The 18,548-nt window shown below is 47.0% G+C and overlaps 1 protein-coding gene across 1 annotated transcript in view; it reads right to left on the bottom strand.

The window, feature by feature from the left end:
- The window catches only part of TSPAN16 (tetraspanin 16), an 85,640-nt gene that overhangs the window by 62,184 nt on the left and 4,908 nt on the right, over positions 1-18,548 (bottom strand). Inside the window, 3 exon segments of the mRNA XM_073654235.1 lie at positions 4,447-4,487; positions 4,490-4,652; positions 5,339-5,403. Coding sequence (XP_073510336.1) covers positions 4,447-4,487; positions 4,490-4,652; positions 5,339-5,395 — 261 coding nt within the window. The 5' untranslated portion in view covers positions 5,396-5,403.

Below are 18,548 nucleotides of genomic sequence, written 5' to 3'. Positions count from 1 at the left end.
AGATATAGGTAGGATACATGGAGTAATAGGAGGAGATATAGGGAGTATATATAGGGTAACAGGAGGAGATATAGGGAGGATATATGGAGTAATAGGAGGGGATATAGGGGGGATATATGGAGTAATAGGAGGAGATATAGGGAGGATATATGGAGTAATAGGAGGAGATATAGGGGAGGATATATGGAGTAATAGGAGGAGATATAGGGGGGATATATGGAGTAATAGGAGGAGATATAGGGAGGATATATGGGGTAATTGGAGGAGATATAGGGAGGATATATGGAGTAATAGGAGGAGATATAGGTAGGATACATGGAGTAATAGGAGGAGATATAGGGAGTATATATAGGGTAACAGGAGGAGATATAGGGAGGATATATGGAGTAATAGGAGGGGATATAGTGGATGATATATGGAGTAATAGGAGGAGATATAGTGGATGATATATGGAGTAATAGGAGGAGATATAGGGAGGATATATGGAGTAATAGGAGGAGATATAGGGGAGGATATATGGAGTAATAGGAGGAGATATAGTGGATGATATATGGAGTAATAGGAGGAGATATAGGGAGGATATATGGAGTAATAGGAGGAGATATAGGGAGGATATATGGAGTAATAGGAGGAGATATAGGAGGATATATGGAGTAATAGGAGGCTATATGGAGTAATAGGAGGGGATATAGGAGAGGATATATGGAGTAATAAGAGGAGATATAGTGGAGGACATATGGAGTAATAGGAGGATATATAGGGGGATATATGGAGTAATAGGAGGAGATATAGGGGAGGATATATGGAGTAATAGGAGGAGATATAGGGAGTATATATAGGGTAACAGGAGGAGATATAGGAGAGATATATGGAGTAATAGGAGGGGATATAGTGGATGATATATGGAGTAATAGGAGGAGATTATAGTGGATGATATATGGAGTAATAGGAGGAGATATAGGGAGGATATATGGAGTAATAGCAGGATATATAGGGAGGATATATAGAGTAATAGGAGGAGATATAGGGGGATATATGGAGTAATAGGAGGATATATAGAGCAATAGGAGGAGATATAGTGGGGATATATGGAGTAATAGGAGGAGATATAGGGAGGATATATGGAGTAATAGGAGGAGATATAGGGGAGGATATATGGAGAAATAGGAGGATATAAGGAGGATATATAGGGTAAAAGGAGGAGATATAGGGAGGATATATGGAGTAATAGGAGGAGATATAAGGAGGATATATAGGGTAACAGGAGGAGATATAGGGAGGATATATGGAGTAATCGGAGGAGATATAAAGAGGATATATGGAGTAATAGGAGGCTATACGGAGTAATAAGAGGAGATATAGTGGAGGACATATGGAGTAATAGGAGGATATATAGGGGGATATATGGGGTAATAGGAGGAGATATAGGGGAGGATATATGGAGTAATAGGAGGAGATATAGTGGATGATATATGGAGTAATAGGAGGAGATATAGGGGAGGATATATGGAGTTACAGGAGGAGATATAGGGAGGATATATGGAGTAATAGGAGGAGATACAGTGGATGATATATGGATTAATAGCAGGATATATAGGAGGATATATAGAGTAATAGGAGGAGATATAGGGGGATATATGGAGTAATAGGAGGATATATAGAGCAATAGGAGGAGATATAGGGGGGATATATGGAGTAATAGGAGGAGATATAGGGAGGATATATGGAGTAATAGGAGGAGATATAGGGGAGGATATATGGAGTAATAGGAGGAGATATAGGGGGGATATATGGAGTAATAGGAGGAGATATAGGGGGGATATATGGAGTAATAGGAGGAGATATAGGGAGGATATATGGGGTAATAGGAGGAGATATAGGGAGGATATATGGAGTAATAGGAGGAGATATAGGTAGGATACATGGAGTAATAGGAGGGGATATAGGAGAGGATATATGGAGTAATAGGGAGGAGATATAGGGAGGATATATGGAGTAATAGGAGGGGATATAGGAGAGGATATATGGTAATAGGAGGAGATATAGGGAGGATATATGGAGTAATAGGAGGAGATATAGGGAGGATATATGAAGTAATAGGAGGAGATATAGGGAGGATATATAAAGTAATAGGAGGAGATATAGGGAGGATATATGGAGTATTAGTAGGCGATGTAGGGGGATATAGGAGAGGATATATGGAGTAATAGGAAGAGATATAGGGAGGATATATGGAGTAATAGGAGGAGATATAGGGAGGATATATAGAGTAATAGGAAGGAGATATAAGGAGGATATATAGGGTAAAAGGAGGAGATATAGGGAGGATATATGGAGTAATAGGAGGCTATATGGAGTAATTGGAGGGGATATAGGAGAAGATATATGGAGTAATGAGGAGATATAGTGGAGGACATATGGAGTAATATGAGGATATATAGGGATATATGGAGTAATAGGAGGAGATATAGGGGAGGATATATGGAGTAATAGGAGGAGATATAGTGGATGATATATGGAGTAATAGAAGGAGATATAGGGAGGATATATGGAGTAACAGGAGGAGATATAGGGAGGATATATGGAGTAATAGGAGGAGATACAGTGGATGATATATGGATTAATAGGAGGATATATAGGGAGGATATATAGAGTAATAGGAGGAGATATAGGGGATATATGGAGTAATAGGAGGATATATGGGGTAATAGGAGGAGATATAGGGAGGATATATGGAGTAATAGGAGGAGATATAGGGAGGATATATGGAGTAACAGAAGGAGATATAGGGAGGATATATGGAGTAATAGGAGGAGATATAGGGGAGGATATATGGAGTAATAGGAGGATATATAGGGGATATAAGGAGTAATAGGGAGGAGATATAGGGGAGGATATATGGAGTAATAGGAGGAGATATAGGGGAGGATATATGGAGTAATAGGAGGAGATATAGGGAGGATATATGGAGTAATAGGAGGAGATATAGGAGGATATATGGAGTAATAGGAGGAGATATAGGGAGGATACATAGAGTAATAGGAGGATATATAGAGATATATGGAGTAATAGGAGGAGATATAGGGGGATATATGGAGTAATAGGAGGATATATATGGGAATATATGGAGTAATAGGAGGAGATATAAGGAGGATATATGAGAGTAATAGGAGGAGATATAGGGAGGATATATGGAGTAATAGGAGGAGATATTCGGAGGATATATGGAGTAATAGGAGGAGATATAGGAGGATATATGGAGTAATAGGAGGATATATAGGGTAACAGGAGGAGATATAGGGAGGATAATATGGAGTAATAGGAGGGAGATATAGGGAGGATATATGGAGTAATAGGAGGGGATATAGGAGAGGATTATGGAGTAATAGTAGGAGATATAGGGAGGATATATGGAGTAATAGGAGGAGATATAGGGAGGATATATGGAGTAATAGGAGGAGATATAGGGATGATATATGGAGTAATAGGAGGCGATGTAGGGGGATATAGGAGAGGATATATGGGTAATAGGAGGAGATATAGGGAGGATATATGGAGTAATAGGAGGAGATATAGGGAGGATATATGGAGTAATAGGAGGAGATATAGGGAGGATATATGGAAGAATAGTAGGCGATATAGGGAGGATATATGGAGTAATAGGAGGCTATATGGAGTAATAGGAGGGATATAGGAGAGGATATATGGAGTAATAAGAGGAGATATAGGGAGGATATATGGAGTAATAGGAGGAGATATAGGGGGATATATGGAGTAATAGGAGGCGATGTAGGGGGATATAGGAGAGGATATATGGAGTAATAGGAGGAGATATAGGGGGGATATATGGAGTAATAGGAGGCGATGTAGGGGGATATAGGAGAGGATATATGGAGTAATAGGAGGAGATATAGGGGGGATATATGGAGTAATAGGAGGAGATATAGGGAGGATATATGGAGTAATAGGAGGCGATGTAGGGGGATATAGGAGAGGATATATGGAGTAATAGGAGGAGATATAGGGAGGATATATGGAGTAATAGGAGGAGATATAGGGAGGATATATGGAGTAATAGGAGGAGATATAGGGAGGATATATGGAGTAATAGTAGGCGATATAGGAGGATATATGGAGTAATAGGAGGCTATATGGAGTAATAGGAGGGGATATAGGAGAGGATATATGGAGTAATAAGAGGAGATATATAGGGAGGATATATGGAGTAATAGGAGGAGATATAGGGGGATATATGGAGTAATAGGAGAGATATAGGAGAGGATATATGGAGTAATAGGAGGAGATATAGGAGAGGATATATGGAGTAATAGGAGGAGATATAATGAGTAATAGGAGGAGATATAGGAGAGGATATATGGAGTAATAGGAGGAGATATAGGGGAATATATGGAGCAATAGGAGAAGATAGTGTTTTTTTGTACTTACTAGCATTAACATACATCTGCTTTCTCTTACAGCGCCACACATCCCAGGAACCCCATAAGAATAAGGAATCCTCCGACAGCAATGCACAAATAACCCACATTTACCACTTGCATTAGTGGTGGTGCGGCTGAGCCAAGGATCCTGAGGAAGGACCCTCCATCCACCTTCACCCATATTCCAATGCCCAGCACAGCGGTGCCCCCCAGCTGCAGGAGATAAAATACATTGAGCTATAGAGAAAAAAAACCAAACACTTAACGGTATTTTGTGATTTTTAATACCCCACCAGATGTCTGGATCAGGTTGTTTGAATGTGCAGAGGAGTCAGCGGCCGCAATGAAGGAACTAAAGTGGTGTGAAAAAGTGTTTTCCCCCCTTCCTGATTCCTTATTCTTTTGCTTGTTTCTTACACTTAAAATGTTTCAGATCACAAAACAAATGTAAATATTAGACAAAGATAACACAAGTAATCACAACATGCAGATCTTTATTATTAAGGGAAAAAGGACCCTGTAGGTTTGGATTTCTTTTTCCCTTAATAAAGATCTTCATTTAAAAACTGCATTTTGTGATTACTTGTGTTATCTTTGTCTAATATTTACATTTGTTTTGTGACCTGAAACATTTAAGTGTAAGAAACAAGCAAAAGAATAAGGAATCCGGGAGGGGGTAAACACTTTCACACCACTGTATGTAAAATATAGGACAGACAGACGAATAGATATAGGACCTAACTCATTGACCCCCTATGTGCTTCTAAGAGCCTTAAAAGATGATCATCTGTGTATTTGTGTATTTAGACAAAAAAAAAAATCTGTAATCAGATCTGTTCGCAACAGCCGGCCTGCTTGTTGATGGTTTCCACATAGCAATCCAATTATAGGATACTTACGAAGATGATGCCGTTGAATATGAACATCATAGTTTTTAGGAATGAAAAGCAGCTCATTTTGGGCTCTAAAAATAAAGAAAAACACACCAAAACAGTTGATTTCAGATGGATACCAGCATATTGTATAATTATTGCTTATTTGGGCTGAGTACGAAGCCTTCAAACAGCGCCTCATATCTCAGCTTCCTGGATTCTTGTCATTGTGATATGGACATGAATGATTTTGGGCTTAGCCATACGTCATTCCCGATTTCCAATCTGCTTTTGCTTTAGAAACAGCGCCACTCTTGTCCATGGCCACTGTGTGGTACTGCATCTAAGCTCTTTTCACTTGAAAGCGGCTGAAATGCAATACCAGGCACTGCCTGTAGACATGGGTGGCGCCCTTTTTCAATAATCTCATGGTGTCCCCCGCCATGGTGTCTGGCTTACAATACACACAATAGATAGATATACTTCCTCCATGAGAACGGCGACGCTCTGCTGCGCTGCATTCATCACTTATATGTAGGGAGCAGCTTATTACTTCCATTGTATAAACATGTAGCCAAAATACACAAAACGCTGCCAAGAGCGAAAACCTTCTCCAGGCCTGAGGATATGAAGGTCGCTGAGCTGAAATCGTATATATACTGTGACGTGCTGCTATATACCCCTGCTACACTGTATATCCCCTTACAGAGAGAGGGAGACATAGGTAATGGTCCAGAGACTGCTAGAAGGGGCCTGGGGTGATACTGGGGTACTGTGGGTGTTATCAGGGTAGTATGTATGATACTGGGGTACTGTGGGTGTTATCGGGGTAGTATGTGTGATACTGGGGTACTGTGGGTGTTATCAGGGTAGTATGTGTGATACTGGGGTACTGTGGGTGTTATCAGGGTAGTATGTGTGATACTGGGGTACTGTGGGTGTTATCAGGGTAGTATGTGTGATACTTGGGTACTGTGGGTGTTATCAGGGTAGTATGTGTGATACTGGGGTACTGTGGGTGTTATCAGGGTAGTATGTGTGATACTGGGGTACTGTGGGTGTTATTAGGGTAGTATGTGTGATACTGGGGTACTGTGGGTGTTATTAGGGTAGTATGTGTGATACTGGGGTACTGTGGGTGTTATTAGGGTAGTATGTGTGATACTGGGGTACTGTGGGTGTTATTAGGGTAGTATGTGTGATACTGGGGTACTGTGGGTGTTATTAGGGTAGTATGTGTGATACTTGGGTACTGTGGGTGTTATCAGGGTAGTATGTGTGATACTGGGGTACTGTGGGTGTTATCAGGGTAGTATGTGTGATACTGGGGTACTGTGGGTGTTATTAGGGTAGTATGTGTGATACTTGGGTACTGTGGGTGTTATCAGGGTAGTATGTGTGATACTGGGGTACTGTGGGTGTTATTGGGGTAGTATGTGTGATACTTGGGTACTGTGGCTCTTATTGAGGGACTGCAGGTTTAATTAGAGGCATTGTTACATGTACAGTGGGCATTGTGTGTGTTACTAAAGTACTACAGGTGCATCTCACTAAATTAGAATATCATCAAAAAGTTAATTTATTTCAGTTCTTCAATCCAAAAAGTGAAACTCGTATATTATATAGAGTCATTACAGAGTGATCTATTCCAAGTGTTTATTTCTGTTAATGTTGATGATTATGGCTTACAGCCAATGAAAACACAAATGTCATTATCTCAGTAAATTAGAACACTTTATAACAACAGCTTGAAAAAGGTTTGTAAAATCCAAAATGTTGGCCTACTGAAATGTATGGTCAGTAAATGCCCTCAATACTTGGTCGGGCTCCTTTTGCATCAGTTACTGCATCAATGCGGCAATGTGGCATGGAGGCGATCAGCCTGCGGCACTGCTGAGGTGTTATGGAAGCCCAGGTGGCTTTGATAGCAGCCTTCAGCTCGTCTGCATTGTTGGGTCTGGGGTCTCTCATCTTCCTCTTGACAATACCCCATAGATTCTCTATAATAGATCCTCTATGGGGTTAAGGTCAGGCGAGTTTGCTGCCAATCAAGCACAGTGATACTGCTGTGTGTAAACCAGGTATTGGTGCTTTTGGCCGTGTGGACAGGGGCCAAGTCCTGCTGGAGAATGACATTTCCATCTCCAAAAAGCTTGTGGGCAGAGGGAAGCATGAAGTGCTCTAATGTCCTGGTAGACGGCTGCGCTGACTTTGATCTTGATAAAACACAGTGGACCTACACCAGCAGATGACATGGCCCCCAAACCATCACCGATTGTGGAAACTTCACACTAGATCTCCAGCAGCTTGGATTGTGGCCTCTCCACTCTTCCTCCAGACTCCGGGACCTGGATTTCCAAATGAAATGCAAAATTTACTTTCATCTGAAAACAACACCTTGGACCACTGAGCAACAGTCCAGGTTTTTCTCCTTGGCCCAGGTAAGACGCTTCTGGCATTGTCTATTGGTCATGAGTGGCTTGACACAAGGAATGTGACACTTGTAGCCCATGTCCTGGATACGTCTGTGTGTGGTGGCTCTTGAAGCAGTGACTCCAGCAGCAGTCCACTCCTTGTGAATCTCCCCCAAATGTTTGAATGGCGTTTTCTTAATCCTTTCAAGGCTGTGGTCATCCCGATTGCTTGTGCACCTTTTTCTACCACACTTAGATACAACACTCTGAACAGCCAGCTTCTTTAGCAATGACCTTTTGTGGCTTACCCTCCTTGTGGAGTGTGTCAATGACTGCCTTCTGGACATCTGTCAAGTCAGCAGTCTTCCCCATGATTGTGGAGCCTACTGAAACAGACTAAAGGACGTTTTTAAAACGTGTAGGAAGCCTTTGCAGGTGTTTACTAATTTTTCTAATTTACTGAGATAATGACTTTTGCGTTTTGATGGGCTGTAAGCCATAATCATCAACATTTACAGAAATAAACACTTGAAATAGATAACTCTGTTTGTAAAGACTATATATGAATTTCAATTTTTGTATTGAAGAACTGAAATAAATGACTTAGTATTGTGTGTGGCCTCCACGTGCCTGTATGACCTCCCTACCACGCCTGGGCATGCTCCTGATGAGGTTGCGGGTGGTCTCCTGTGGGATCTCCTCCCAGACCTGGACTAAAGCATCCGCCAACTCCTGGACAGTCTGTGGTGCAACGTGATGTTGGTGGATGGAGCGAGACATGATGTCCCAGATGTGCTCAATCGGATTCAGGTCTGGGGAACGGGCGGGCCAGTCCATAGCTTCAATGCTTTCATCTTGCAGGAACGGCTGACACACTCCAGCCACATGAGGTCTGGCATTGTCCTGCATTAGGAGGAACCCAGGGCCAACCGTACAAGCATATGGTCTCACAAGGGGTCTGAGGATCTCATCTCGGTACCTAATGGCGGTCAGGCTACCTCTGGCGAGCACATGGAGGGCTGTGCGGCTCTCCAAAGAAATGCCACCCCACACCATTACTGACCCACTGCCAAACCGGTCATGCTGAAGGATGTTGCAGGCAGCAGATCGCTCTCCACGGCGTCTCCAGACTCTGTCACGTCTGTCACATGTGCTCAGTGTGAACCTGCTTTCATCTGTGAAGAGCACAGGGTGCCAGTGGCGACTTTGCCAATCCTGGTGTTCTGTGGCAAATGCCAAGCGTCCTGCACGGTGTTGGGCTGTGAGCACAACCCACATCTGTGGACGTCAGGCCCTCATACCACCCTCATGGAGTCGGTTTCTAACCGTTTGTGCAGACACATGCATATTTGTGGCCTGCTGGAGGTCATTTTTCTGGGCTCTGACAGTGCTCCTCCTGTTCCTCCTTGCACAAAGGAGGAGGTATCGGTCGTGCTGCTGTGTTGTTGCCCTCCTACGGCACCCTCCTACGGCCCCCTCCATCTGGCACATCATGTCTCGCTCCATCCACCAACGTCACGTTGCACCACAGACTGTCCAGGAGTTGGCGGATGCTTTAGTCCAGGTCTGGGAGGAGATCCCACAGGAGACCATCCGCAACCTCATCAGGAGCATGCCCAGGCGTTGTAGGGAGGTCATACAGGCACGTGGAGGCCACACACAATACTGAGCCTCATCAGGAGCATGTCCAGGCATTGTAGGGAGGTCATACAGGCACGTGGAGGCCGCACACAATACTGAGCCTCATCAGGAGCATGCCCAGGCATTGTAGGGAGGTCATACAGGCACGTGGAGGCCACACACAATACTGAGCCTCATCAGGAGCATGTCCAGGCATTGTAGGGAGGTCATACAGGCACGTGGAGGCCACACACAATACTGAGCCTCATCAGGAGCATGCCCAGGCGTTGTAGGGAGGTCATACAGGCACGTGGAGGCCACACACAATACTCAGCCTCATCAGGAGCATGCCCAGGCGTTGTAGGGAGGTCATACAGGCACGTGGAGGCCACACACAATACTCAGCCTCATCAGGAACATGCCCAGGCGTTGTAGGGAGGTCATACAGGCACGTGGAGGCCACACACAATACTGAGCCTCATCAGGAGCATGCCCAGGCGTTGTAGGGAGGCCATACAGGCACGTGGAGGCCACACACAATACTGAGCCTCATTTTGACTTGTTTTAAGGACATTACATCAAAGTTGGATGAGCCTGTAGTGTGTTTTTCCACTTTAATTTGGAGGGTGACTCCAAATCCAGGCCTCCATTGGTTAATACATTTGATTTCCATTGATGATTTTTGTGTGATTTTGTTGTCAGCACATTCAGCTTTGTACAGAACAAAGTATTCAATGAGAAGATTTCATTCATTCAGATCTAGGATGTGTTATTTGAGTGGTCCCTTTATTTTTTTGAGCAGTGTATATCAGTTTCACTTTTTGGATTGAAGAACTGAAATAAATTAACTTTTTGATGATATTCTAATTTTGTGAGAAGCACCTGTATCTGTTACTTGGGTACTGTGGCACTTAATGAGATACAGTGTCTACTAATGGAGGAAAAGCTGTGTGTACAGTGGGTGTTACTGGGGTACTGAGCTCTAAATGAGGTGTTACTGGAGGCACTGTTGCTTGTACTGGAGCATTTGTGGGTGTTACTGCGGAACTGTGACTGTTACTGGAGTTCTGAAGCTCTTAATGAGGTACTGTAGCTGTTACTGGAGGCACTGTTGCTTGTACTGGGGGCGTTTTCGGTGTTACTGGGGTACTGTGCCTGTTACTTAGGTATGGTGACTCTAAATGAGATACTGTGGCTGTTACCTTGGTACTCTAGCTCTTAAATACGTACTGTCACTGTTACTGGAGGCACTGTTGTGTGTACTGGGGCAGTTGTGGGTGTTGCTGGGGTATTGTGGTTGTTACTGGAGGCACTATTGCGTGTACTGGGGGTATTTTGGGTGTTACAGGGGTACTGTTGCTGTTACTTGGGTACTCTGGCTCTTAATGAGATACTCTGGCCGTTACTGGAGAAAATGTTGCATGCACAGGGGGCGTTGTGTGAGTTACTGAGGTACTGTTTGTACTGGGTGTGATACGGGTGTTACTGGAGGCACTGTAGTGTGTACTGGGGGTAATTTGGGTGTTACTGTGGTGCTTTGCCTGTTACTTAGGTACTGTAGTTCTTAATGATATACTGTGGCTGTTACTGGAGGCACTGTTGCGTGTACTGGGGCGCGTTATTGGGGTACTGTGGCTGTTACTTGGGTACTGGCTCCTAATGAGGTACTGTGGCTGTTACTAGAGGCACTGTTGTGTGTACTGGGGCAGTTGTGGGTGTTACTGGGGTACTGTGACTTACACGAGTACTGAAGCTCTTAATAAGGTACTATGGCTGCTACTGGAGGCATTTTTGGTGTTACTGGAGTACTGTGGCTCTTAATGATATATTGTGGCTGTTACTAGAGGCACTGTTCTATATACTGAGGCCATTGTGGGTGTTACTGGGGTACTGTGGATGTTACCTGGGTACTCTAGCTCTTAATGAGGTAGAAGTTTAACGGCTGGGGGGATAGAAGGAAATGTGGCCGCCATTGGGGCACCATTGCTCATTCCTAGTCATTGTGGCTGGCACGGTTATGCAGGTAGCATAGTTCTGTCATTCAAAGGCGCTGTCACTGTGTGCACCATGTTAGGCCGAATTTGACCAAAGTCATCTAAACTTGTTAACTTGCAGTTTATGATTGACAGGTGCTGCTCAATCATTGATGGCACAGATTCTGAATGTGTAACCCATAGAGGAGCCTGGCAAATATGTGACCGCTGAACGATGCCTAGGTGACCGCACGGTGCCACCTGCTGCGCTGTGTATTTTCGTCACAAGGTGCTGTAAAGGGCACACTGAAAATGTTTCTAATTTGTTTGTTTAAAAGATGAAGGATATGAAAATTTGTGCACCTGACACTTTTCTAAAAAGCAAATTACGACATAGATATGCAAAATCGCAAGTGATTGAGCCCAAAACGCGTCTTTTATTGTAGTTACAGAGGGCTCTGTGTTCTGAGTCCTGGCAGAAGAGAACGTTGTATTTATATACTGAGCGGAAGTTTGATATTACAACAAGTTTCTGGATTTTCCAGTTATTGTGTAAATACTTATTGGAATATACCTGGATTTTTTTCATTTTCCTTATATCAATGTATACTCTTCTCTCTAACCTCTCCCACTCATTTCTCTAATGACTCCCAGTCATTTTACCCTCTATAAAATTATATATATACACACACACACTATGCTCTCCTCTCTGTAACCACTCCCACTCATTTCACTGTATACACACGATATATCGTGTTCTCTAACCACTCCCACTCATTTCACACATATATATATATATATATATACACACACACACACACTTCATTGAATACTTTGTTCTGCACAAAGTTGAATGTGCTGACAACAAAATCACACAAAAATCATCAATGGAAATCACATTTATTAACCAATGGAGGCCTGGATTTGGCGTCACCCCCAAAATTAAAGTGGAAAAACACACTACAGGCTGATCCAACTTTGATGTAATGTCCTTAAAACAAGTCAAATTGAGTCTCAGTATTGTGTGTGGCCTCCACGTGCCTGTATGACCTCCCTACAACGCCTGGACATGCTCCTGATGAGGCTGAGTATTGTGTGTGGCCTCCACGTGCCTGTATGACCTCCCTACAACGCCTGGGCATGCTCCTGATGAGGCTGAGTATTGTGTGTGGCCTCCACGTGCCTGTATGACCTCCCTACAACGCCTGGGCATGCTCCTGATGAGGCTGAGTATTGTGTGTGGCCTCCACGTGCCTGTATGACCTCCCTACAACGCCTGGGCATGCTCCTGATGAGGCTCAGTATTGTGTGTGGCCTCCACGTGCCTGTATGACCTCCCTACAACGCCTGGGCATGCTCCTGATGAGGCTCAGTATTGTGTGTGGCCTCCACGTGCCTGTATGACCTCCCTACAATGCCTGGGCATGCTTCTGATGAGGTTGTGTGGCCTCCACGTGCCTGTATGTGCAGCACCCCGAGGGCTCGGCTGCTACAGGGGTATTGCACCTCGATCCAGAGGTGTGATATTCCACTCCCGGGTAAGGATGGTGTGTGGACCAGGACTCAGTAAGCTGCATGCACCACACACACCCCATTTCCGAGGGACAGCTCAACGGTGCTCCCACTAGACAGAAGTGCAGGCACGACAGCATCTGTCCCTGGCTGGAGTGGGGAGGGGGTGGAATACCCAGTGGTGTAGGAGCAGATAGGGGTGGGTCTCTGGGCATAGGTAGGAGCCCATTGGTTGCTAGTCACCTGGGCTCGGGTGTTAGAAGGAGGTATATAAGGTGGGCACGATCTTAGAACAGTAGTCAGTGCAGTGCAGAGAAGAAGTCAAGAGTGAGAGGAGAAGACAGGAAGCAGAGCCCCTGCTTGGGCTCTGCTCCGCAGGCAGGCCTTGTCAGGAGGCTGGAGCCTGAGAGAGAGAGAGAGAAAGGAGAATGAACAGAAAGGAAAGTAAGCAAGGAACTGGAACACAGAGAAAGGCCCAGAGACACGAGTGAAGAAGGAACCCTAAGAACCCACGAGATAACGGGTGACGGGTTGGCAGAGCAGGGTACCGGAACCCAAGTTGGTGGAGGCGACTAATCCTCAGCCAAAACCGGAGGTTGTGACCCCTCACTACATCCACCAGGAAAGCATACCGCATAGGGTCAGGGAAACCGGAGAGAGGTTTCGCCAAGAGAAGGCCCGAGGAAGCTGGACAAAGGTGGGTCACTGGTGGGGACGGCCAGAGAAAGGAAAGGAAGGGAGTCCTGTGCCACTCTCTGGAATTGCCTGGGAGTTGGTCGAGCCCCTTGCCTGGTGGACGCAGCACGGCTTGGGCAGTCACCGCCGGTACCGAGGTGACTAGGACCAGTAAAGAACTGTGAGTAAAGCATTGGAAACTGCAACCACACGTCTCTGTGTTTCATCGCCGCACCAGCACCATTAGTACTGGGACTCTCCCACCATCACTACCATCATTCACACTAACTGCCCTGGGGCTGTACTCTTCCCGTGGGGAGTCACACTACCTAAGCTGCGTATACCATCAGCCCCAGTGGTCTGCCTTGCAGCGGCGGTCCCCACTGACCGCAATCCACAGGTGGCGTAGTCGGACATTGTTATTACCCAAGACTGCCACTGGTTTGACCACCCTGGGCACGGACCGGGTCACCGCCACACGGAGACTACAACCCCCAGCATTCTACAACAGGCCCGGTTCCAGGTTCCCCTGCACAATACAGGTCCAGGGGGCGCGTCAACTTTGGCGTAGTCGGCAGGATCATTACCAACCCGCCACCAGCAGGTATTGCGTGCCTGAAGAAAATTGTACATGTACCTTGAAAAGAAGTCTCCCGCCATTTCCAGAAGTTTCCCGCCGTCTGGAGTCGTTTCCCGCCATCCGGAGCCGATTCCCGCCATCAGACGCCATCTTGGACCGTTTCCCGCCATCAGACGCCATCTTGGGTCGTTTCCCGCCGTCTTCCCGCCATCCGCAGTCGTTTTCCCGCCATTGGGCGCCATCTTCGGGACGCCGCGCGGGAAGAAGAGGGGCGTGGACGCCGAAAGCGCGCGAGATCCGAAGCTCCGCCCCACGCACTGACGCTGCGTAAGGTCCTGGAAGGGAGAGGGAGCGACGCTGATGTCACAGGAGCGCGACGCAAGGTCCTCAACCCGGACGATCGACTGCGGAGCCGCGGCCTACGGAGGAAGATCAGCGCAAGGTAGGCCACGGTCCACCAGGGGGGAGGAGGACACCAGGAACGGAGAGCAAGATGGCAGACCAGCAGCAGACTAAGCTGCCCAGCATCGGCAGTGCCCCAGCCGTCGCGGGCTCCGACCAGCACCAGGAGAAGACGCGTGATGCAGGAGTGGTCGCGGGAGCAGGTAAGAGGAGTCTCCCTGTCCCGGACGCTGCCAGCGTCAGCCTGCTCCCGGGCCCCCGGGTGGAGCCGCCAATCCCGGGAGTTGCAAACACCGACCTGCTCCAGACCCCGCAACAAGCCCTGCAGCCGAGCCCTCCAGCCCTGGGCACCGCCACCACCAGCCCGTGCCCAGGCCCAAAGTTGCACCCTCTGACCCCGGGCGTCATCAACAGCGACCTTCTCCAGGCCCGGTCGCAAGGCCTGCTACACAAGGGCGCAAAGGAACTGTATGCCCTCCATGTCCACCGTCTAACAGAGGAAGAACTGCGGTACCGCCCAGACATGGACTACCCTGAGGGCCCGGACGGGTCTGAAGAGTACAAGGAGGAAGCATCAGGAGGACATGGTTACCAGTGAACGGTAAATGGAATTGTATATAGTTACCCGTAAGGGTATAGAAACTGTTGCTGAGTGGAGTGTAGTCCCCGTTGGGACTGATATAGAACTGTGTAGAAGTTACCCCCTATATCCCTTATCTGGCTGGGGACTGAGAACAGCCATCCCTTTTTCCTAATCAGGCTGAGGACTGTGAGCAGCCATTCCCCTATCCCCACTGGCCGAGGACTGAGAGCGGCCAATCCCTTGTAAATAGTTGCGCTTCTTAAACCGCCCCCTACTGGTTTTATACAAAAACTGCAACGTCTGCCTCAAGATTAACTGGACTGTTGCACCTTTACCTGGTCGCAAGTTGCACAGCGGCCAGAACTCAAGAATGTTTTACTTGAAAAAGTTTTATATTGAAAAGTTTAATTTGCTGCTAAAAGAGTTTATGGTATTTTATGTGTGTGTGAAGAAAGTTTTATAATGTTTTATAAGGTTTATACCAGTAACGTTGGAAAGAAAAGAGTACCTCCCATAAAGGGATGAGTTTTTGGTTAATGTCTTATATACGAATGCATTCTAAAATTTGTGTGTGTTTTAAATTGTTTTGCTCTTTTCCAGCCCGAGGACGTGCTGTGATTTACCAGGGGGGAATGCAGCACCCCGAGGGCTCGGCTGCTACAGGGGTATTGCACCTCGATCCAGAGGTGTGATATTCCACTCCCGGGTAAGGATGGTGTGTGGACCAGGACTCAGTAAGCTGCATGCACCACACACACCCCATTTCCGAGGGACAGCTCAACGGTGCTCCCACAGAAGTGCAGGCACGACAGCTTCTGTCCCTGGCTGGAGTGGGGAGGGGGAGGAAAACCCAGTGGTGTAGTAGCAGATAGGGGTGGGTCTCTGGGCATAGGTAGGAGCCCATTGGTTGCTAGTCACCTGGGCTCGGGTGTTAGAAGGAGGTATATAAGGTGGGCACGATCTTAGAACAGTAGTCAGTGCAGTGCAGAGAAGAAGTCAAGAGTGAGAGGAGAAGACAGGAAGCAGAGCCCCTGCTTGGGCTCTGCTCCGCAGGCAGGCCCTGTCAGGAGGCTGGAGCCTGAGAGAGAGAGAAAGGAGAATGAACAGAAAGGAAAGTAAGCAAGGAACTGGAACACAGAGAAAGGCCCAGAGACACGAGTGAAGAAGGAACCCTAAGAACCCACGAGATAACGGGTGACGGGTTGGCAGAGCAGGGTACCGGAACCCAAATTGGTGGAGGCGACTAATCCTCAGCCAAAACCGGAGGTTGTGACCACATCTTGGTGTGACCGATCACTACATCCACCAGGAAAGCATACCGCATAGGGTCAGGGAAACCGGAGAGAGGTTTCGCCAAGAGAAGGCCCGGGGAAGCTGGACAAAGGTGGGTCACTGGTGGGGACGGCCAGAGAAAGGAAAGGAAGGGAGTCCTGTGCCACGCTCTGGAATTGCCTGGGAGTTGGTCGAGCCCCTTGCCTGGTGGACGCAGCACGGCTTGGGCAGTCACCGCCGGTACCGAGGTGACTAGGACCAGTAAAGAACTGTGAGTAAAGCATTGGAAACTGCAACCACACGTCTGTTTCATCGCCGCACCAGCACCATTAGTACTGGGACTCTCCCACCATCACTACCATCATTCACACTAACTGCCCTGGGGCTGTACTCTTCCCGTGGGCAGTCACACTACCTAAGCTGCGTATACCATCAGCCCCAGCGGTCTGCCTTGCAGCGGCGGTCCCCACTGACCGCAATCCACGGGTGGCGTAGTCGGACATTGTTATTACCTAAGACTGCCACTGGTTTGACCACCCTGGGCACGGACCGGGTCACCGCCACACGGAGACTACAACCCCCAGCATTCTACAACAGGCCCGGTTCCGGGTTCCCCTGCACAATACAGGCCCAGGGGGCGCGTCATATGACCTCCCTTCAACGCCCGGGCATGCTCCTGATGAGGCTGAGTATTGTGTGTGGCCTCCATGTGCCTGTATGACCTCCCTGCAACGCCTGGGCATGCTCCTGATGAGGTTGCAGATGGTCTCCTGTGGGATCTCCTCCCAGACCTGGACTAAAGCATCCGCCAACTCCTGGACAGTCTATGGTGCAACGTGACGTTGGTGGATGGAGCGAGACACGATGTCCCAGATGTGCTCAATCGGATTCAGGTCTGGGGAACGGGCGGGCCAGTCCATAGCTTCAATGCCTTCATCTTGCAGGAACTGCTGACACACTCCAGCCACATGAGGTCTGGCATTGTCCTGCATTAGGAGGAACCCAGGGCAAACCTCACCAGCATATGGTCTCACAAGGGGTCTGAGGATCTCATCTCGGTGCCTAATGGCAGTCAGGCTACCTCTGGCGAGCACATGGAGGGCTGTGCGGCCCTCCAAAGAAATGCCACCCCACACCATTACTGACCCACTGCCAAACCGGTCATGATGAAGGATGTTGCTCTCCACGGCGTCTCCAGACTGTCACATGTGCTCAGTGTGAACCTGCTTTCATCTGTGAAGAGCACAGGGCGCCAGTGGCGACTTTGCCAATCCTGGTGTTCTGTGGCAAATGCCAAGAGTCCTGCACGGTGTTGGGCTGTGAGCACAACCCCCATCTGTGGACGTCGGGCCCTCATACCACCCTCATGGAGTCGGTTTCTAACCGTTTGTGCAGACACATGCACATTTGTGGCCTGCTGGAGGTCATTTTGCAGGGCTCTGGCAGTGCTCCTCCTGTTCCTCCTTGCACAAAGGTGGAGGTAGCGGTCCTGCTGCTGGGTTGTTGCCCTCCTACAGCCCCCTCCACGTCTCCTGGTGTACTGACCTCTCTCCTGGTAGTGCATCCAGCCTCTGGACACTACACTGACAGACACCGCAAACCTTTTTGCCACAGCTCGCATTGATGTGCCCTCCTGGATGAGCTGCACTACCTGAGCAACTTCTGTGGGTTGTACAGTCCGTCTCATGCTACCACAAGTGTGAAAGCACAACCAACATTCAAAAGTGACCAAAACATCAGCCAGAAAGCATTGGTACTGAGATGTGGTCTGTGGTCCCCACCTGCAGATCCACTCCTTTATTGAGGGTGTCTTGATAATTGCCAATAATTTCCATCTATTGTCTATTCTATTTGCACAACAGCATGTGAAATTGATTGTCAATCAGTGTTGCTTCCTAAGTGGACAGTTTGATTTCACAGAAGTTTGATTTAATTGGAGTTATATTCTGTTAAGTGTTCCCTTTATTTTTTTGAGCAGTGTATGCATATACAGTGCCTACAAGTAGTATTCAACCCCCTGCAGATTTAGCTGGTTGACACATGCGGAATTAACTTGGCATTGTGACATTTGTACTGTAGATCAGCCTGGAAGTGGGAAATGCACTGCAGCAAATTTTGTTTTTGTTTTTTTTATTTATTTTTTTTTAAAACGTTAAAAGTTAATTCAGAGTGTCATTTATTATTCAACCCCTCAAACCACAAGAAT

Source organism: Phyllobates terribilis, unplaced genomic scaffold (assembly GCF_046119375.1).
Source record: "Phyllobates terribilis strain yellow unplaced genomic scaffold, ASM4611937v1 Scaffold_11__3_contigs__length_659146591, whole genome shotgun sequence".
Lineage (NCBI taxonomy): Eukaryota > Metazoa > Chordata > Amphibia > Anura > Dendrobatidae > Phyllobates > Phyllobates terribilis.
Note: the sequence above shows the minus strand (reverse complement) of the source record. Positions and strands in the feature narration are given on the sequence as shown.